The following is a 22817-nucleotide window of genomic DNA, read 5'->3' as shown; positions in this document are numbered from 1 at the left end:
ATTGATTTAGATTTCTATTTCTCTGTCTTTTGTTTTCTGTCTTTTTAGGGATGTTATTTTACATTCAGTGCCCAATTGTCCTCTAAATGCCAAAGGCACATTTGACGGCTCCTTCCAATCCCTTGACATTGTAAATTTCTGCAAAGCCACACAGGCTTGAAACACAAATTGAGCATGTGGGTTGACAATTATGTTGTGAACCTGAGCCTTCACTGTTCCTCAATAATCTGATCCCATTTCTGTAAAGAACTGAGCTGTAGCCTGGAAAACGGCGCAGCAGCTGCTGCTGTGCCAAGGAAGCGTGTGGTCGTGTTGACAGATAAATCCAGCAGCCAAATAGTGTAGCTGTCTGGATTCACATGCCATCTGCCCACACTCTCCTTAACCTAAGCCTCTAGAAATGCGACTTTTGGTCATTTCGAGTGGGAATCATCTCACCTTGTTCATACGGCTAAAGAATTTCATGCCCTCACCTCTGTGCCTATGTACCTCTCTCTCTCTTCAGACAACTGATGACTTGATGGTGGCTTCAGCGGAGTGTCCAAGTGATGATGAAGACATTGATCCCTGTGAGCCGAGCTCAGGTGGGTTAGGTTAGTCATCTCTTTTTTATTCTACTTCTCTTTGGGTGTGTCAGTGTGTCTTTGTGTGTCATACATCACCAGAGGTATAGGTCATTACACACCAACAGATACAGTCAAACTGTGCAGATTGGAGTTGTGAGTAAAATTTAAGGTCTGTGAGAGGGACCTACAGTTATGTTTTTTTCTGGTCACTGCTGACTTTTCTGTACCTATTGTAACTTGATCTCAAACTACAGAGTACAGAAATGTGACTTAGGAATCACTTATTTTATTTTGTCTATAGTATTTATGGTGTTTTTAAATGAACAAGTTATATTTGGATTGTTTAAATACAGCAACTACAGTATATTTGGCATTGTTTAAATTGACTGTACTTCCCTTTATGAGTAAACCTCTTTTTGTGTTTACTGAAAACTTAGATAAGAAAATAGAAAGGTAAACGGATAAACTGCAAACTAGAGTTAAATAGTAACCTAAATAGCTAAATTGCTTAATATTTAAAAACTTATGAAACAAGTTGATCGGACAACTTTAGCTTCCCACAGTGGACACAGCTTCAGAGGATGCTCATCAAAGCCCTTGTATTATTTTGGAGGTTTATATCACTTCACATTCATATCAGGACATCACTGGACTAGAAACTCAGATTATCTCGAGGACCAGCTAATCTGAATTCATGCTGAACAAAGATGGTGAGACATTTATTTACTGAAAGTCAGTCAATAAATACACCAAAGTTTTTATGAATCTAAATCTGTTTCAAAGAATTGCCTCTGTTTAATAAAAAAATCATCTCATTTCACCACTCTGAATATTTTAGACTTTGATCTATAGATGAACAAATGCAGTTGAGATTCCAGACAAATAGAACCTTTAAAATTTCTGCAGAAAATCTTTATTTAGCATCCATAGTCAGTGGTTTAATTCTAGCCATTACAAATCATTCATATCTTGTGCGCCACTTTGTCACCATTTCTGTTTTCCAATTGGTGTTCAAATCGCCGTCACAGAAATAATTTAAAGGTGATGGGAATTTCTTTATTGTGTTTGTAATGGAGTGTTGTCTAGCCACCCGGCGAGAATTATTCATCATTCGATTCTGTCAACATAATGTGGCAGCGCAAAAACTTCTCAAATAAAGATAGAGTGTTAAGTTTGAACAACACGCTGTCAGAGATCCACTGTTTGTCAAGAATGAGAAATATCATGGTGTTTTAATAATCTGGACCTTGTGTGACAATATCTTTCAAATCCATAGTGTTCATGTAATACTGCAAACAAATGCTTCCTTTATGGCAAGATATTGAAGGACTGCTTGTCATTTGCCTTGTGTTCAGAAGTGTATTAATTTAAACATAGGGATTGGGGCTATCTTATGTTCGTCAGCTTTCATGTTTGTCAGTCTTCAGTTCACCCATCAGCATTGCTAAACAAAAGTGTTGCATAAGCGACAAAAACTACATAATGTTCTGTCTGCTTGGTGTCCCTACAAGCAGATGTTGTTACTGTGTTTTAATTGTCCACCTACAGTATTTGTTTACAGCAGCTCAGGGCATTTGTTAATATGCATAGAGGGGAGTTCTCATGAAGACGAGAAAAAACAATTGTAATAATGAAACCTGTGTGACTTCAAAATATTACATAGAAAATGGATAAGCCAAGAGAGGACTGCATGATTTTTACAGATGTGCACAGTGTCCCCACTGTTGTTAATTAAATTCTACAGCGGGCAGTGCAAGTTTATCCTGTTGTTTCTCATATGCTGTTGTTCACTGCGGCTGCACGCAACTCCCCTTGGATATAATGATTGAGGTGCATGTCAGTTGTTTTGTTCTTATAACATGAACACACTTAGTCGGTCTAAAGATTTGTGTTTAAAGAGCCCAGATTAATTCAAAATAAAAAAGGCACTTATTGCTTCCCCAAAGGGTTTCAAAAATACAGCTTCACTCTGACAATTTGTGATTGTAAATCTGTTTTTCCCCACATTGCTTGCAAAACTTTTAATCTCTTTCTCTTGCCACACATGGAGGGCAATTAGGTCTAACCCTAGCATCTGTCTATGAAAACAGGGATTTTCAAATGCATTAAGAAGTGATGAGAAGCACTGAGAACAATTAAGTCCGAACTGAAGGCTCCCTGCTCCATTTAAATGTGTTATTGATCAGTATGTGGTTGTAAAACCTCCACTAAATTAATGCCTGTCCCACAGCAAATGATATCTCCTTTCTAGTCTGAATGTCTTCTTATTCTTCTGGCTTTCCACTTGCAATGTTAACTGTACTCCTTTTCCTCTAATTCTGATTTTTCATTTTTGATTCATACAAAGAGCATCACAATAAGTATTCCAATGTGCATTTGTTACCTTAGGCAAATATTATACCTGGAAGAGTACAAGTTCACACAAGCAGCATGCATTATCATATTTTTTTATTTATTTTTTTGACAAGGGCATCTGCCAAAACATCCGTTGCAAACAATGTGAAGCTTTGGGACGCATCCTCCCCATGCTGTGCATTCTTTTCCTTTTGTGATCGCTGAGGGGGATTTGACACCAGAGCTGTGGGCTCCCAGGGTGGCAGCTGTCTAACACTGTATCCTGATTAATATCTACATCCAGAGAGGTTCACATGCTCTGCCAAGCACTCACCTCGTCTCAGTCAGACTTGCTGCTTACAAAATCTAAAGATATTGTTGCTGATAAAAGTACAACTTACTCATATTACTGTTTTAAGCCGCTTACTTTAATAATACCAAGGATGTAAGGTTTTTCATGCTATATACCCTGAGAGCTTTTTCTGGCTGCAAACTCTAAGCAGCAGCCAGAACTGCAATAACTTTGTGCCCGTGCCAACCTCTGCACTCATGTATGGCTATAGTATGATAATGTTAATGCATAAGTGAACCCAGGAGGTGAGCTCTGAAACAGACTATTATGTGAGCTGTACATGGCAAGGTCAGCTGTAGATCACTCTCAATCTCAGAGGATTTCTGTCCCCCAGCGGCCCCTTCCAGCCACTCAAAGACATGAATTGGGTAAGCTTGCTTATTGCCATGCTTTATTACCCTTACTTCCGGAAACCATGGAGGAGCACAGCTTATCACTTGGCAGGACTCAGATTAGATCACACTGCACCAAATTGAATCCTCCCCCCTGGTTTTGGAATCCACAGAGGAATACAGAGGGCCATGATGCAGTAACACATCTGATTTGTAAGAGGAGGAGGATTCAGGAGTGCTCAGGTTCTCGGCAGCCCGTTTCTGACAGCTGAATATCACTGCAACTGTGATTACAATAACATGTTATACTGCTATCTTTGTGATGCTGGTTGGGCAAAAAATGCAAAGGACAGTGCTGAAGGTTTTTGCTTCAATAAGATTTCCCCTCAAATTCTTAGAAAAATAACCGAAATATAAGTAGACAATCTGCATAAAGACCTCACCTCCAAGGTGTTCTCATATAAATGCTGAATAAATCCTGGCATTTAGCTTAAACAACTTCTGCAATTTCCTCCGAGTAGGAATAGCTCATTTGAAGGCCAATATGAAGTGCCGGCCAATCAGCTGGAGAAAATGTAGATACAGACTTGGTTGTGTGAAAATAGCCCAGCGAACAGTCTGGCAAGATCACAGCTGGCGCTGATTTTCCAGCCCTAACCTCAGTTTTCATGGTGAAAGTTAATGGAAGGGGTTGCTGGGGAGCTGCATGGGGTCAGATGGAACGGATGTCTCTTACCTACCTGCCTCATTTCATTGGCATCAAGCCTGCCGCTGTTGGAGGGGGCGAGGAGGTGCAGCTGCTGTATGTGATCCACAACCAAGGTTACATGTTACACTCTGCAAATGTCTTTGTTCCGCATTATGTTTTGTTATTTCTTCTCATCGCCATCAATTCTCTGCAGACGTATAGATTTTGTTTTTGTTCTAATTTGTACAAAGCTTTAGAAAACTACTAATTTACATTATGTTATAAAACATTAAACTAAACAGCAATTTAATATAACAATAAAACAATACGTTTGTTGCTCCAAGTATATTTGTTTTAATTGTCTGTTTGAGCTGATATTTAATTGCCTCTTTGCAGAAAGATTAAACATGAATGGAAACAGCTACTCTATTCTGGTGTGACAAAATTTCTCAGATATATTAAAGATTCTAATTAATGGATACATAGTTAGGCCAACTCTGCAGTAAAACTAAATCACAGAAAAATAGCACGTCCTTAGTGAGGAAGCTAGCTACTTCTTGTTATAAAAATATAACTTAACAGAACTGTCATGTTTTTTGTAGCAAAATTTATCAAAATAGCCTTCTGTTTAAGAAATTGAAATAATTTTTAATCTAAATCTGCCTGATGTGTGAATAATTTACTAATAGATCAGCCACACTAAATAGTGTTTTAGCTCGAGCAAGGTGATTACCAAAAAGAAATGTTTACACAAAACCAGACAAAGCAACATTCAATGACCAACTGAAGGGTAATGAGCCTGTTTGCCTTACATCAGGTCGTCTCTGGATAGTTTTTAAATTTTGTAGAGATGACTTGCACATTATGTTCAAACGCCTGTCGCCCTGAAGGCATCTCTTTTCCTGAACAACGGTTAAAGTACAGTCATGCCACAGTGGGCATCTATCTTCTAGGAGAAAATGATTAAACAGTATGTTAGCTGAATTTAATTTATCATTCGCACTTAAAGGTGTGGGGGTCTCATGAGACTGCTTGTAGGATATATGGAGAAACACACCTAATGACATAGGTAACTCTCGATGAAGAAAGTGTTCAGCTAACACCTTCTCGAGGGAGATATGTGATGTTTTTCATTCATTAGATAATGAATGAAAAACATTCATTACAAATATGTTCAAAATTTGTAATTGATTTTCCTTTTTTCTGTCTTTAGATCTTGATGTGCTAAATGCAAAAATGAACTTTAAAAGATCTTACTGAAAAGAAACTAGAAGGCCGTTTTTCAACCAAAGTGTTTTCCTCTTCAAATTTACAATTCATTTCCCCTTTAGAGTGCACAAAATTGAATGAAACCACCTTGAGCATGCCAGATGGATTTTTTTAGCCTTCCACCATCATTAATTAAGTTCAAAGATTGATTGTGATTTCTTTAAAAGCAATAATCTCCCTGACAAACACACCAAGCTGCCTCAGTTACAATTTGAGTTTCACTTTTCTGCATTTCACAAAAAAATTTAATAAAATATTTCAACCCCTTACTCTTAGCTGCAGCAGCCGTTCACTGTGAATTGCCCAAAGGCGGGTTAAGGTTAATCATCTCTCGTTTCCTACTCTCTCTGTGCTCTCTCATCATATTCTATCCTCGAGCATTCCGCTGTGACATTAGCAGCTACTAATGTGTTTGACATTTGTTTTAATAGATTTAATTTATGGGTGTGGAAACAATACATAGAGTAAACCAATAAATCAACCAGCAAATGAATACTCTCCTTAACCCCAGTGGCAATGACTGGAATGCACCCAGCCAGGAGAACAAGAAATAGGGTAAATTATTGCTTTAAAAGTAGCTGTAAGATTAATGAAACATTAAGAGCACTGTGGTGGTTTAAGAGGTCACTGCCCACATTTAATAGGTTACTCAATCATACACAGCTGGAACTCTATATATTATTTTGTTCTTTGCTGAAAAACATAGACTATTCTCTTGACTGCCACTAGCAAGGGTGATTTTAGCCCCCCCCCCCCCCCCCCCCCCCCCCCAAAAGAAAAAAGAATGCTTATTCAGTAATGTCACAACTCCCAACCTTTATCCTCATGCAAACTGATATTTCTGGGGGGAGGGGAGGGGGGTTTCAGTATTTTCCCAATTTATCTTGACATTCCCAAGGAATTTTGCCATTTTGTTTGTTTTCCCTGCACTATTTCACTAAGGATTAGGCCATTCCTCTCTTATTTCTACATTCTATTTTAAATGAAGTGTGTTCTGGAAGAAAACAGGATTTCACACTTACTGTCAGTCTTTCTCTGTACTGATCCCCCACCCATATTTATATTTTCAATTATTCTTTTTTTCCTACTGCACATCTTTCTGGTGTGGTGACATTGATGCTAACACAATGTGTCTGCGCATAAGCTTAAGTAGGGCATGAAAGACTTTGCTTCACAGAAAAAAAGAAAGAAAAAGCAGAACCACAGGTCATTTGCAGCAATATTATGAGAAGATAAAAGCTCAGAAGTAATGTGGAAATATCAAATAAGTGGAATGATTTCTAAAGATAAAATAGCAATGTCAGTCTTTTAATCTGTAAAAACAAATGTCCCTTCACATCTTGTCAAATCTGTGCAGTGACAAAAACTTTAATCCTCTTGTGTTCTGGCAGCAAGAAAGGATTATTTTATTGCTGTTATGTCACACAATTATGAAATATCTAGCTTCAGATTATCTACATGGATCACAAATATAGATTGCAGGAACGTGTGAGCTGACACTTTAGGAATCTAATCAAGAGATAAATTCCAGACTTGAGGCATTCAGGCCAAGTGAGCTCAGTCCTCTACTTTCATCTTGGCTCCTTTAGTTGAATCCCTCTGGGGAAAACGGTTTAAACAGCACCATACCTTTTACCGAGCTAAATCAAAGACCTTTTAATAATTCTCCCTCCATTTCATGCTCACCCAGCTCACAGCTCATCATCCACCATCAGCATAAGCGGAGCCACTTCAGAGACACACATGTAAGATATCACGAGGCACACTGCCAGCGTGTCTCAAGAACATGATGGCTTGCATCACTTCTTGAGGACACAAAGATAATTAAAGAGAGAGGAGGGGGATTTAATAAATGCTTTGGCTCTGCTGCTGTTGATACAGTGACCGGTCCCCAGACTGATCCCCGGCTCTGTGACAGCTTTGACAGCTAATGATATAACTGGATATGTGAAATGTGACTGTGTAACACTAATTTGGTTGACAGATTAACAGCAAAATATCACAAAGCAAACCAACTAAGTCTTGCTTCCTACGGAAGCAGCTCACTGTCTAAAAACCATTTAAAGTATAGCTCCTTTCAAAAGTATTCAGACAATTAAACTTTTCCAGAATTTGTCACAACCACAAACCTAACTGTATTATCAGGTTGTTTGGTTTTTTAAAAGATTGAACTATGTTAAGTGATACACATCATTTTCAAAACTAGAAAATATGTATCTGAAATTTGTGCCTATAGTATGTCAAACAGCCTAGCAAAATGAATGAACAGGAAAATTCTCTACACATAATATTAAGTTACACTCCACAGAATAATCCATGATTACTTGAATTTGAGAATACAGACCCACAAACAGGGAGGGTTCCACTGCTTTTCCAAACTTAAAAATGTATGTTCTCACATACAGCATTTATACAGTCTGACTGACTTTGAATTGTTTTATAAAAATTGGCTAAGCTGATCGGGATATAGTTTAAAGATTTGTCCCTGTCAGCTATAATTTCAGCTTGTAGGTGGTTCTACAAAATACCAACTCAGGGAAAGTGAACAGAACATTTTAAAAGTATTCTATCCAATTCTATCATTTTATAAAGTTAGATGCTGTTTTATATAAGGGGTTTGCAAAATGCCCTCCTAAAACACATATGATTGATTGGCTGTAACTTGACAAAATGGTCATGTGTGCATGGCACCCTAGCACTGCGAAAACCCATAACTAAATTAAGTGTTGCCCAATTTATCAATCAATTTATTAAAAAGGATACTTTTCACTTAAAATAACACAAACTAGTCTCAACGGTTAATAAAAGGTCAAGCCAGTTTATTCTATATCCTCAATTGCGATAGTTGTTTCATTACCTCCAAATAAGCCTCTCACACGCCTGAAATAAACCAAACCCCACCACCAATCCCCCACCCACCCCACTCTGCGCCTTCCTTCATCCGTGACCCTTATCAACCTGCTCACCCTGTGACAAATTACCAAACAAATGAACCCTCACGCTGGAGACAAATGAGGAAAAATAGTCTTTGAAGAGAACCATTTATTCAAATCCCACTTGACAGGAGAGTATCTCTGATCCTATTTCTTTCCTTGAGTGCATGTGGCAAAAAAGAAGTCAGGCAAAGAGAACTGAAATCCACAACAGGCTTTTAAATGACATGTTCCCTGATATCTTCGCCAAACGGGCTCATGTATCCAAGCTCAAGAACCCTGAGAGAATCAGGAGAAAAGACGCTTTTTAAAAAACAAATTGCTGTGGCAGACTGACACTTGAAGCCGAAGCAATCTCAGCATTTACGTGTTTTGATTGTTCGGTTTTATGGCCGCCATTGTTCTTATCCTGCTGTTGTTTTGTTTATCGCTTCCATTTCTTCATCTCTTCTTGAGAAATAAAGGCAAATGATTTGTGGCGAAATGCCTGAAACATTAACTGTTGTCCTTGTAAGTAAACCAGCAAGGGCTTTATGATGGCCCTGAATGTGATACTGTAATTTAAATCTCACTCTGGGATGAGATGAAGAGGACAAAGTTATTTTGGCAGCTTTAACACAAGTGCAATCCTTCAAAAGTTAACCCTCCTGAGTTTACCTCCATCGCATCACAAGCGCACCCCTGCTATGCTGCCAAGAAGCCAGGCGCCACTTTAAGGTCATTTTCCCCATGTCTAATTTTACCCTTGGGTACGCTTGAGTAGAGCGTATGAGAGCAGCCATCATTTTAAACACTTGTTTCAGGCGCTATTTCTTTCTCAGTTTATGTGCCTCCGTTCTGAGGTGATGGAGTGCTAATGAACAGACAGGCAGATGCAATTTGCCTGAGGTCCTTATGTGGCTTTCTTGAAGGCCTGATGTCGAACACATTACTGTGCCTCAGCTCAATGTGAGGGAGATTGGGGCTCACGGGTAACAAATGGCCTGAATCATGAGGTTCATCAGGTGATCTAGTGGACTATGGCAGATTCAATCAAGCGGCGGTTTGAAATATTCTACCGAGACTAAGTGAGAGCTAATGAGCTGCTATGAATGCATATTGTTATAGACTAAACTTGAAGGTTCTCTAGTAAATTCAGTGTTGTGTATGGTCACTGTTGACTAGTCTTTGTTAAGATATATATATTTTTAGCTTACCCATAATGAAAGAAATAAAGAATCGTGGTCAGCTAATTGAGGCTTTAACGTCTTAGGATGAATGCAGTCTGGGGGGAGCCAATCAACAGATCCAGGCAGAAGGAAATAACAAAGCCCAGAGCTGGAGGTGTCAGATCACACAAGAAGAACAGCTCACTGTGGGACTTTTGTCACATGGCTCACCGCTGATATTTCAGATTGTGGCTGCCTGCCTCCTCAACTCTTCTAGCTCAGTTAGCTCACAGGAGGAGCCAGCCAAGGTTTTAGATAAAACCCCCAGAGTTTCAGACAGAGGTCTCTCCCTTCCATCAATCTGTTATCTACTCTCTGAACTCTTTCGACTTTAAAAGGACAGACAGCAAATATGAAAATAGCTCGATGTTTAATGCCTGAACAACGGCTTGCTGGGGACGTGCCTAGTCAACCAGTGGCTTTTGCCCACAAGGCGAGGGCATTCTTCACACCTGTCTGCAAGGATAAGTGGGCTTGTCACAGGCAAAGCTAATCTGTTGCAACGCTCAGTCACACTCAATCCCCTGGTGGAACGCTGCGCTTGTCCTTGAATGTTTGCTGGCACTGGAAGCATACTTGGGCCGCTGATGGGTCTAAACGTGGTGGAAAACATGTCAATGAGGAGCAGCGGCCTCTTGTCTCTTTACAGACAGCTTGGAGGACTTTTGCCCTTTACAGTTAGCACTTTTAATGCTTATAGCTCCGGAAGGAACAAACTCATCCTAACACAAGGATATATGCTGTCTGTGGAGGTAATTAGCTTGTGAATAACACAGCTCAGCACAGTGCCTGTCTAAACATTAAAACGTCACTCAAGCGGAGACATAAACTGAGTCTGTATTTTACCTGATAAAACCTACAACACAGAGACAGCACAAAACAACAAAAGGAGCTATCAAATGCACTGAGTCAGTCTTCTTATGTGTAATCACCAGCCTATTCAATGTTGAAAATTATACTTTCAAAGTAATCACACATTTTAACATCATATTGTATAAACTTTGCATTTATGGTTTTCAGAAATGTTTCCCGTGGTAATTTGTAATAAGTAGGTGGAAAAACATATTTTTGTTCAATCATGAAATAAGGACTGGAGTAGATGAAACAAAGTGCTTACACAAACATCAGTACCAGCAAAATGTTGTTGTCTATGTTTCTTTTTGATGTAGTTAAGTTGCTTTGGACTGAAGACTGAGTCCTTGGAGGAGAAGGGAGATACTTGTTGGAAAATACTACTCTGAATAGATCAAAGGAGTTGAAGGATGACTTGTGAAAAGGAGAAACGCTAAAGACATTTTTAGAGAAATGGTTTCATTTAAAAGCTAAGGAATGCAATTATTTTTATAGCACACCATTAACTGAGAAGAAAAAAAACAAGAGATAAAAGAAAAGGAACAAATTGAGGGGAAAAAGACAGTGAACATCAATAAATACAATTAACGGTTGTTTTTATTTTATTCAAACACAATAAAATCAATGTCATTAGCTTCTGTATCTGAAACTTACAATTTATGCTTCCCAGCTGAATGGGACAGACATTTTAGTTATATGAAGAAACTCTGAAATGATTTTATTAGAACTAAGGGGCAACTAGAATCAGATTCAGTCTGATCCAAAACACTGCAGCTGTCTAAGGGTCAAGTTAAAGTGTTTGTGAGTACTGCAGCACATGCAAACCTGAATCTGCATGTTCTTCTGATTTTGATACTAGAAGCAGAACCTCTCTGAAACAGATAACGTCTCTGCATTAATGCAATTTGCTGAAGATTCAATTAGATGTTATGCTTGTATTTAGGGAAAAGGCCATCTATATTGTTTTATATTTATATAAATCACAAACTGTACAAATTCCTGGGCATTCTGAAGGCCTAAAACGTTCAGAATACTTGTGTTTCAGAATATTTGCTACATAGATTCATAGATTTTCCACAAAAACTGATGCTGATAGCTTGTAGCTTAAATATTATCAAAATTAATTAAATAATCTTTGTCTCTGAATAACCTAGTCATGCTGATGCATCACTATTTTCTCTTGCAATCTCCAGCATCACCTGTTGAGTTGGAAAAGTTAATATTTTACTCTGACAGCTTTGGTGAATTCTTATTCAATTCTTATTCAAAACTTGGACTTATTTGCTGGCAATAGTAAAACATTTGTTTCTGTCACTTTAATTACTACAGCACCTCTTACATTCGTGCTGAAAAGGGGACAATTGTGATCTGACGCAAAAATAAGTTCAAATTGCTTCCATCTGCTACACTTGCTGGGTGTGTTTGTGTCAGCTTTTGTCTAGTGATATCTTTTTTTTAATCCAGTGCATCAGTAGCAAAAAATGAAGGAGATTGAAATGCTTTGTGAATTCCCTTGTAAACTTTTCAGGAGTTTGTTTGAGATATTTGGATTTAGCAAAAATAAATAAATCTTGAGCCCTCTATGTGGATTTTGTGTTTGATTCTAACTTTGGAGACAGTAAACTTCACAGTAGAGCAGAACCTACTGCAGAATTATACACCAGCACGAACATTTTCCAATGATTTAAGAAGTGGGTGTTTTTATGGTTTAGAGCAGTGGTCCCCAAACTACGGCCCGCGGGCCAGATGCGGCCCGCCTCCACATTTGGTCCGGCCCCCTGAACAATACCAGAGTATTTTCATATATGTGCATTTTTATTTGATAAGTTGGACTTTTGCAATAAAATAAATGTTCCTTAGTAATGAACTTTATTTATTATTAACTACTAGTTAGTAACTATTTTATACAGGCATATAATTGACCCTAACCCTTTTTTTTATGTGGAGAAACCAGTGTTATTTGGTTATTATTTATTTCATAAATAGTGTTATTTCCTGACTTTTGTTCTCTGAAGAATCCAGAAAAGGTTATTTGATTGTGCTTTCTGAAAAACAATACATTTTTATGTTTAGCACTCTTACAATCGTCACACTTTTCTGTTACAAACTGACCCCGGCCCCCCATCAGAGAAGGGACAAGTTATGTGGCCCTCACAGGAGAAAGTTTGGGGACCCCTGGTTTAGAGGATTCTAAACCTGTCCTGCAAGCAGCAAAAAAGCCTGTTTAAGATTTTAGAGACTCATCTTTAGATAGTTGGGAGACTAGATCCACCAGTCAGATTCAATTCAATGCACAATTCAAATACAAACAAATATCCACAGGAGGAAAATATGGATTTAATTTGAAGGTTTTTTCCACAATATTTGTTTGTAAAAGTTTTATTAAAAGTATGAGGAAGAAAATCAGAGAGAATGCTCTTAAATTCTGAGAGTTTTACAGAACTGATGACTAACACAAAAATACAACAGACAGACATGACAGAGAGACTGGGTGATATCAGGCAGCTCATGTGTTTCCAGAATACGTTCGATTGAATGGTATTGTTTTGGAAACAGAAGTGGGAGCAGTCTTTGGCTCAATCTGCTTAGTCAGCTGAAGAATTGTTTCTTTGTGAGAGATTTATTTTCAGCGACTGTGTGATACTGTCGCATCATGTCTAATGCTGTATGTAAGGAAAGCTGAAAATGTTGTCTGTTCATTCATGACTGTGCTGTAAAACGAGTAATGAGCCACAAGCTTTTAGCTGTGTTTTTCAGTGAATCCCTAACACAGTAGTTTGCCCGTTTTGTCTGCAAATTTAGAAGATTTCTTTTGCATGCTCCATTTCCCACTCTTCCATCTCTGATTGTTTTTGTCAACCAGTTTCCTCCTCTTGGGTCAACAGGAGTAGGTTTTCCAGTTGTATTAAAAATTTAATCTGTTGTTGCTTGTTGAGGAAGCTTTCAGTTACTGAGCCTTGCTCTGTGGTACAAGCTGCCTTCTGGCCTCTAACATCTACATTCAACAGTGTCTTTTCTCCAAGGCTTTTAGTTAATTACTGTCTGTCTATGAGTGGGTAGGCATGACTTGCATTGTTTACTATATGTTTTTGCAATGTGTTTACAAGTTACGTTGTAGTACTGTGGTAGTGGTTAATTTAAATTTTACATTTCAGTTATTTTCTTATATTTGTGATGAGCTTATTTTTATTAGGTCAAATTTCTTTTCTTATTTTGTTACCAAAGGACAAATGTGTTTTAGAGTCTTGTGATTCTTGGTTGATATATGTAAACAACTTACTGGGATCCATGACACTAATTGTCAATTTGTCAGAAACTACTAGCAAACTTCCTCTTATAAGAAAATCCAGTGCCTTACTTAAATATTTTTCACATTTTGTCAACTTAATTTTGCAAATCTCTATGACTCTATGTTGAGATTTTTTTCAATAGACTGCACAAAAGAGCTCAGTTGAGTGGAAAAAAATAAATAAGTAATAGAAAGTTGTGACATGCATATGTAATCCACACCCTTTTAATCTGATACTTCTAAATAATATCCAATTTCCTTTGAAGTAATCTAATGAGTGTATTTAATCGATGCTTACAGCCTCACTGAAATTGAACTAAAATTTAACCTTATCAAATTTCAAGTTGACAAGGTTGGCAGGTGGCTTGTAGAACCACCAGCAGTAACAAGGCGTTCTACAAAGTGAATATAAATGCATGCCACACTTTTCAGATCCTTATTTGTGAAAATGTTCTTTTTCTTACAATTCACAGTTATGCAGTACTTTGTGTTTGCCTATCTTGTGTAATTTTCATAAAATACATCAAGTTTTAATGTGACAAACATCAAAAAGGTTAAGGAGCATGATCATTTTCTGCAAGAGACATCATGGTATGTCAAGCATAATCTCTCATGTAATATCTAGTCATAATTCATGTGCTGAATGAAACTTTTTAAAGTTCAATTTACTGCTTAAAATGATATGATAGCAATGATAAGACGTTGAAGTAAATGCATGTTAGAGCCTGTTAGGTAACTGTTTGTATTTGTTTTGCCTGCAGCCAGTCCCACAGGATCTGGACCGAAGGGTTATCCGGGCACGTCAGAGGTCTTCCGGGAGTCCAGCAGCACAACGGGGATGGTGGTTGGCATTGTAGCAGCAGCTGCCCTGTGTATACTCATCCTCCTTTATGCTATGTACAAGTACCGTAACAGAGATGAGGGATCGTATCACGTGGATGAGAGTCGCAACTACATCAGCAACTCAGCACAATCCAATGGCACAGTAGTCAAAGAGAAACCCATCAACAACCCAAAAACCTCCAGCAAGAACAAGAAGAACAAGGACAAAGAGTACTACGTGTGACTGAGGACCCTTTGGTCTTTTCTAGACCGACATCTGTCTCAAAGATAGATCAGGACATAAACATGTGTACAGGATAATAACAAAGATGAACAATATCTAGTCATTTTTTTCGTACAAGCTAATGCCCTACAAAATAAACTGAAAATAAAAATATAAATTTCTTTACTCTAAAGAACCCCAAACAAAAAGGACATACTGTCCAGAGAGAGACTCTAAGGAAACGGACTGGCTAATATCTAAAATGAACCAAACAATAATAACCCATGTGTGACTTGTTCCTGGGCCAGAGTAATGTCACCCATCTGTCATGTTTCTGGGAACAGAAGAGTACAGACGCACTTTGCAGACGGAGATTCAACATTACAAACTGCATTTACATTGCCTGTGTTTGTGTGGTTGACTTTTTTTTCTAGAGAAAATGGCACACTGCATCAATAAATACATACCATAAATATGCCAAACATTGACTCCAGAAGGGAAGGAAGGACGAAAAGAAATCTCACGGTGGAAAATTTTAGGCCAAAGCACTCACCGAAGAGGCAGTGAAGTCCGGCCAAGACTTATTTGTTTCACTGAGCTGTTGCAGTGTAAAGATTAGAACAGATGGTTGTGTCTCATGAAATGGTCTGATTTACAAGGACAGTTCTTTGAGAGAGAAAGTGGAGACATTCATATTCCACGTTGTGTGATCTTAAGGGGACAGTGTTTCTCCTCGGATTCCTGGGGATCTGAGAAAAGGTTACCACCTGGGAGCCATGCACGCAAATTATCTTATTACAGTACATATGTTTATAAACAGTACAACCACATCTATATGTGCTTTCTGGACTGTGACAAAGTGGTGTTTTATAGCCTGTTGTAAAGATGATGCAAAATATAACTGCTCCTCAACCATTTTGGAATAAAATCTATTAAAAAAAGACAATAAAAAATAAAGATACATATGTGTTAATAGGTGTTGCTAGACATAGAAGATTTTATGAGGACATGTTTTTCTCTCAGTTGAATGATAATTTGAAATCTCCTTGTTTTTACATGTATTCCTATATAGTTTTTATACAAATGCCAACCTGAGATAGATAATCCTGGACCAGTAATAGCCTATCCATTCCCGAAAACCACACGAGACACCAACAATGGAGTCTCGTGTGAATCTCTTTCAAGGAATCACTGCCTTTCTCCTCCATCCTGATTTAGATAGGTGAAAATGAAGAAGAATATGAATGAGATGATTATGAGGCTGGATTAGGAGAAATTAATTTGTGTGCGTGTTTTTTTTCCCCCAAAGTGGTACTAAAACAGTGGACGATGTGTGCTTGGGCTGACCCTAAATCCTGAGGAGAATAGGTCAAATAAGCCTCCATTTCAACTGTTCTGTGTTTGTTCTGTCATTCTGTCTGTCAAATCTGCTTTCCAGATCTGTACTTGGAATGAGTATGAGGAAAAATGACCATGAACTATAAATGATGATTATGAATTCTCTTTGTTTGCTGCTCTTTTGTTTAATTCCAAGTCTTTTATTTCAAATGTATTTCTTGTACTCCCAAGTTTAAAAGGTTTCCTTATTAAAACTAGTTTTGGAAAAGCAAATTAATAAAACATTACCTAAGTGAACTTAAACTAGTATGATGACAAGCTCTATAATATAATTGCAGGTTTTTGTGATTAGATTTCCTCCAATCCAGTATTTTTTATTTCAGATCTGATCATGATATCAGAATTTTAAAATCTGCTCATGCCAACATTTTCTGATCCTCAATGCCTTTGGTATTGTTTACAATCATGGTGTTGTAAAAAGGTATATAGGAATAAGCCGCACAATCACTTCAAGTTATATTTACCGCATTTGCGTCCTTCATCTGTACTTTTTCAATAATTACAAAACAGGCATCAGGAAGATGCCCTTTTCATGGCTATAATGGCATTCTTGTCAGATTGCTGAGCTGCTAAATTGACTGTAGAATTGGGAGAAATTATGTTTTGTTTGTATTATTTACTTTTACTGTTGCCTATTGCAGAGATCAGCGTGTAGATGAAAACTAGTTCTCAGTTGTCTCACCTGGTTAAATAAATCCAAGCACTGACCTCTGAGAGAAATTTGGAGAAATGTTGAATGGTTACAATAGACCTCAAAATATAAATGTAGTGGTTTTATGTCTTTTTATGTGCCTACGGTCTGGGACTTTGTTGAAGTTGAAAATGGAGCTAAAACATTCTGAAAAGTGACAAAATTACTTGCAAACAAGCCTTTCTGCCAAATAGGAGTTAACTATTTCAGTTAATGAAGTCAAAACATGTGATAACGATGTATTTAAAATATATTTTTGTTGCAGAGTGCAACAGCAGATTCTATTGTTAGAGTTTTTGAAGACTGGTGTTGCTCTAGTGGGGTTTATTCATTTTTTGGTGGCCTGGAAGAAAGACACAGAGAAAGGGGAAGACATGCGGTAAATGGACCGAGATAGGAATCAAACCAGAACAGCTGCTTAGTCTCCACAGATGGTGCACCTGCTCTACCACTGAGCCATGTTGCACCCCCTGAGCTTCTCAGCTCCACAGCAGCTAGATGTTGAGAGCTAAATAAATAAATAAATAAATATAAGCAATGTTCCCTATTTCAGTTAGCCTTCCTGTCATTCCTAAAACTCTGTTGCTCCTGTGTACACTTCTACTTTTCCTCTGTTATTACTTTTTCTTTTTCTTTTTGCACGAAATACAATCAACAAGTATCTCTCATTTTCTTGTTTTCACCAACATTTTTCCAAAGAAGATGATGCTGAGTCCTCCCTCTGCAGGCAACGGATATTCCACTGACAGTAGTTTCTCATTGCAAGCTCTGTCCATATGTTTAAACATTTGGCTGTAAGCCCTAACTTCAGGGTAAATTCAACCAACATACAACCTCCAGCTACACAGAACAACTGTGCCAGGATCAATATACTGTGGCTGGGCCTGATAGCGGATGCCAGAACTACATCAGTACTTCATCCAGTACCAGTACTGGATCGGATCGAGGCCATCTGCTGTTGTGATTTAATAACCTCATGTAAACACCCTTAAGTTTTGTGATTACCGGGTTTTGATTTTTTTTTTTGTCTATTTGCTCTTCTTTCATCCGAAATCTATGGGACCTCCATTACCCTTAAATCAATTGGATGACTGCAGCTGCGGGAGCTATACTAGTAATTTCTAATGTTGCATCGAGCCACTAGACTCTAGCAGAGATGCTCGGCAAGCTACATTTGGTACGCTCACCCCTGTGTACCTTCACACCCACAGATTTGCCTTTCATTTTCTAACTTGTAGCCTTCAATCTTTACTCAAATGACACCATTTGACATGTATCAGCTAGGAAGACAGGTTTGAAACTTTTCACCGTTTTTACGTGGCACATTTTAAACTTGGAGCATTAATCTCTGAGACATGTAAACAGACTCTGAAGTGTAAAACGGGACAGACCGGGGTTCTTTGAGCCAGTTCATCTGTCAGATTTTGGTTCCTAATGTGATGCGTGTCGACTGCATCCAATTATATGTCAACAAGACAGTAAAGGGAAAAACTTACGCTCAAGAGAAACAAATCTAGTACCATAGTTTGATCAAAGACATTTTATCTACTTATTTCCTTGTTGAGCTTTTTTTTTTGTCTGGTCAGGCAGGTTAAAGTGTAACAAAACATTAATTCTGAAACAAACACAGTATTTAGGGATCTGATATGACATTTTAATGTGATGTACAGACATCAGATAGTATTGCAAAAAAACAAAGAAAGACTGGAAACTAATAACAAAGCTCTACTTTACAGTTAAGTTCACTGAAAACATGTAATTTTTTTTTTTCAAAGCTAGCAACATGTCAGCAAACTGTGGTGATATGAAAAGTTACCACTTAGAAAATTAAAATTGTATTATATACGTGACCAGAATCCCTGAGTAGCAACATCATGCCGCTAAATAATGATTGCAAAGGGAAAGAACAAATTCTTTGAAGAACTGCACCAGAAAAAGAAAAAAAAATGTGTCACTTGGTTAATAAAACTTGTGGTAAAAGAATGAAACAATTCAACACAATTGTAAACTCTTTCCCTTCAGTGAAACATGCTGCTGATTTTAACCCAAAATGTTCATCAGTGTGTTAACCCTCCTGTTATGTTGCGGGTCAAATTGACCCATTTTAAAGTTTTTTTTTTTTTTTTAAATAGTTGGAAGTATTTATTTGCATGAAACTTTTTCTATTTGTGCTAACAGATTATCTCTACATATAAATCGAAAATGTATTCATTTTATACATTTGCAACCCCCGCTGCGTCTACATTTTACATAGATACCGTTCGGGTCAAGTTGAAGGGTAAAAGAGATTTTAAACATTGTCCAATTCTATATGTTTTCTTGCAGCTATGAACTATATTTCACCACACGCACACCTGCACACCCCCACGCCCACATACCCACGCACTCACTATTCTTTTTACTTCACTAGGAAACTACGAGAAAGCAGGTGTTCACACAACTTTTGACGGGGATCTCTACTGTTCCCGTGGGCAAACTTCACCCACACTGAGTGGACACTCAGCAGAAGTGGAGGAAAACATAAATACTCTCTGTATGACTCATTTATCTTGATTTTAATCAGCGGGTCAATGTGTGTCTCAAGTTCAATTATAAAGATCCCCATTGAAAAAAAAATTTAAATGTAATATAAAAAATATTACAAAAGATCAATTTCAAGGAAATTATTGTTTTTTTTGTATCTAGTTTTTTTTTCAGTGGACATAAAAAATGTAAATTCCATTTTTATGTCCAAATGAGTAAATGAGTAGGTTGTTGTCATTGATCCTTTATTTGTGAGAAATAAAAAAACATCATTGCACAAATATTGATTGAAATGGTTAGTATTGGAGTTAATAATCAGATACAAAAATGTTTTGGAGGAATTTTTTGGTTTCTGACTCTATTGCATGATTAAACACTCCCCTGGTCAAGATGACCAGGGGAGTTATTGCTGTATCTCAGAAACAAACATAACAGGAGAGTTAAATGAAATTATCACTAATTTTTTAAGGTCAGATGGAGATAATCTCAAGTACAGAGAGCCGCTTTCAAATGATAAGAAATAACTATGGAAAAAAAATATTTCTGGAAGTTGCTAAATCATAGATTAACTAAACTTCTTTTGCAGAGATGTATGTGAATAAAGTTAACCAATAGAAATTACCTAAATATAACATTTCAAACAGTATAGAGCAGGGTAAAGGATCGATCAAGCAACACATAGTGCACCCTTCTGAAGAAATTTAAATAAAGGAGAAAAAGGAGTCACTATCTATCACTCTGTTAAGATTTAAAAGTTATTTCTAAGGCTATGCGTCTCCAGTAAACCTCAGTGGGAGCCATTATCCACAAACATGAAACAGACGTGAACCTTCCCAGGAGCAATCATTCTACCAAAATTACTCAAAGTAAGCATTGAGGACATACCCAGGAGGTCATAAAAAAACCCCAGACCAATATCTAAAACACTTTTGGACATACTTCTCACGGTGTGGGTCAGAGTTCAGCATTCAACAGTAAAAAAAGAAAGACTGAGCCAAAAAATATTCCTCAGATTAGTCCAATATCAAAACAACTGCTGACCAAAAAACAGGTAAAACACACATGGAACATTTTGGAAGACATGCTTCCCATTACACCTGAAGGAGAATGTCCAGTTGATGGCCTTATGCTCATGCTACTTTTGGTTGCATGCAACTATAAAATATAAAAACAATATGACACAAAGTTTAAAAGACCCATACAAAACAGAATGAAGACACAGCACTCAGAGCCAACGGCAGATTACATATTAATCTAGAGTGATTCCAGTCAGTGCTTAGATTTGGAGTTGCTTAGTCAAAATTCAAACATAAATCTAAATTATATGCTGTGCATGACTATATACAGTTTAACCATATTAGAAAAACCTTCAATATGACTGAATTTAACAAAATCTACAAAAAGCAAGGAAAATTCTACAACAGCAATGTAAAATACTCATTGCCTGTCATTGCAAACAATGCCAGGCTACTGCTAAAGGTAGCATAAACACTGAACCAGTTTTAACGTTCTTTTAATTTTTTTTAAAAAGACAGCTTTGTTTGGACAGCTTTTTAAATCCGTCCATCAGCAATACCCAGTTATTCTTGCAGGATTATGTCATAACTTAAAACCAAAATTTTGCATTTATAATATTCTTTTTGACGACATGAAACATTTAAGTGTTACATAAAAACAAAACTTTTTTTTTTTTTCACTGGACTGCATCTTCTTTCACAATAACATGAAAGCAGGAAGTACAGAACCCTGTTTTATGTTACAAAACACACACACTGTTTCCTGTTCTTCTTGAGTAACTCAAAATATCTTCAAGGAAACCCATCTACAATCTATAAATCGGAATGTTTCCAGGCCAAGTGGATCATGCCTAAAGTATCCCCTACCCTGAGGATGTTGGCAGAGAGCATTTCTTGACATCAGCCGGAAGAAATCTCAAACTCTTCCGTTGCTTTAGAAGGACTGTTTTAAACTGATGCATCTTTTATTCAAAGGGCAATATGAGTTGAGAATGTTTAAATTCAGGGTAGTGTGTGCAACATAGGCAAAAGAAGCACTGTTTACATTTAGTGTTTCTCAGCAAAGTCGTGTGTATCTCGAAGGCCTGACATTCAGGCTGAACATGTTTTGTAACTGATAAAATATTCACAAAGCCTTGTTTTTGAAACCTGCATTGTTTGTATTGTCTTGAGGCCCCTCGTTTCTTCTCTTTCATCAATACCGCAGCCAAAAAAAAGCTTTGTTTCAGGGCATAAATGCATCGCGATTTATATTATTTGAGGAAGTGCTTATCACATGAGCTGTGTAGCAACACCGGCGGTCAAATGTCCACAACTCTCAGGCTTGGAAGTATAGATTATGGACCCAAAGAATTTTTAGTGTGTTTGGTTGCCACAAGAAAAGCCTTAATGTTAAAATTTCAGCTCTGTTTTTCACATATTTCTTTCAATGGTTCGATTTTTTTCTTTCGATTTTTTTTTCTTCCTTTCATCCAACAGCTTACTCACATATTTTTCACACAAGAGCTTCCTTGGGGAAACACTGTGATCGCTGTTAACAAGACTAGGTAATAATGAAATACCAACTGCAAGCTCACACCTTTATTTCAGCAAACATCTTTTATGCAACAGACAAAAAAACAGCTCATTGGCTGGAGATATATTTTTGGCAACAAGCTTATCCTCTCCCCTCATCCTCCCTCCGCATTTCCCTCCACATTTCTCACTTTCACACACAATTTCTTTGTCCCTGTCCTCTGAATTCATCCTGCACCATTTTCCTGTCTTACTCTGGCTCCGTCCTTCCATCTCTGCTGGATGTACCAGACGTCCCTTTAATTCGACACACTAATGTAATTTTCCTTCCCTATAATCATTCATTTTTCCGTTTTCATGCCCTCTCTTCGAACTTGAGACAACCCTGGTGGATTGTATTTCACAGCAGTACACCAGGTTCCAATTTATTTTAGTATTTGTTTAGAAGCCCCATGCTGGTTTGATGCGAATCAGTGTTGCTTTATTGAAGGAATCTTGGCTGACCAGGTTAAAGTGAATGTAATTATGAAATATTATGAATTTATGCAGGTTAATGTTCATAATCAAATACAAATTAATCTGAGGTCATACTGAAAATATGGTCAGATTTATAAGATGACAAAGGATAATTTATCTTACAGGGATATGATGTAGAAACAATGCACTTACTCTGAAAGATAAGTGGATCTAAGTACACACCAGTTTAAATATTCTGCCCAACAACATCTTCACAGATATGCAGCTCTGGGAAAAAAAAAAGAGACCACTGTACTGAACCCCATTGAAAACCTCATGGATTTATTAGT

At 37.5% G+C, this 22817-nt stretch overlaps 1 protein-coding gene across 30 annotated transcripts in view; it reads left to right on the top strand.

Annotated features, from left to right (window-relative positions):
* The window catches only part of nrxn1 (neurexin 1), a 258531-nt gene extending 242160 nt beyond the window's left edge, over window positions 1–16371 (top strand). For 21 of the 30 annotated variants that reach the window (XM_023327262.1, XM_023327252.1, XM_023327258.1 and 18 more), the window contains 2 exons: window positions 506–593; window positions 14585–16371. In XM_023327262.1, the coding sequence (XP_023183030.1) occupies window positions 506–593; window positions 14585–14889 (393 nt within the window). In that variant the 3' untranslated portion in view covers window positions 14890–16371. The remainder of the gene's footprint in view (window positions 1–505; window positions 594–14584) is intronic. The other 9 variants (XM_023327268.1, XM_023327259.1, XM_023327263.1 and 6 more) reach the window with 2 other exon arrangements.
* Window positions 16372–22817: the final 6446 nt, after the last annotated feature.

Source organism: Xiphophorus maculatus, chromosome 22 (genome assembly GCF_002775205.1).
Source record: "Xiphophorus maculatus strain JP 163 A chromosome 22, X_maculatus-5.0-male, whole genome shotgun sequence".
In the NCBI taxonomy this organism is placed as follows: Eukaryota; Metazoa; Chordata; class Actinopteri; order Cyprinodontiformes; family Poeciliidae; genus Xiphophorus; species Xiphophorus maculatus.
The sequence above is the reverse complement of the archived record's forward strand: the minus strand, read 5'-3'. Positions and strand labels throughout refer to the sequence as shown.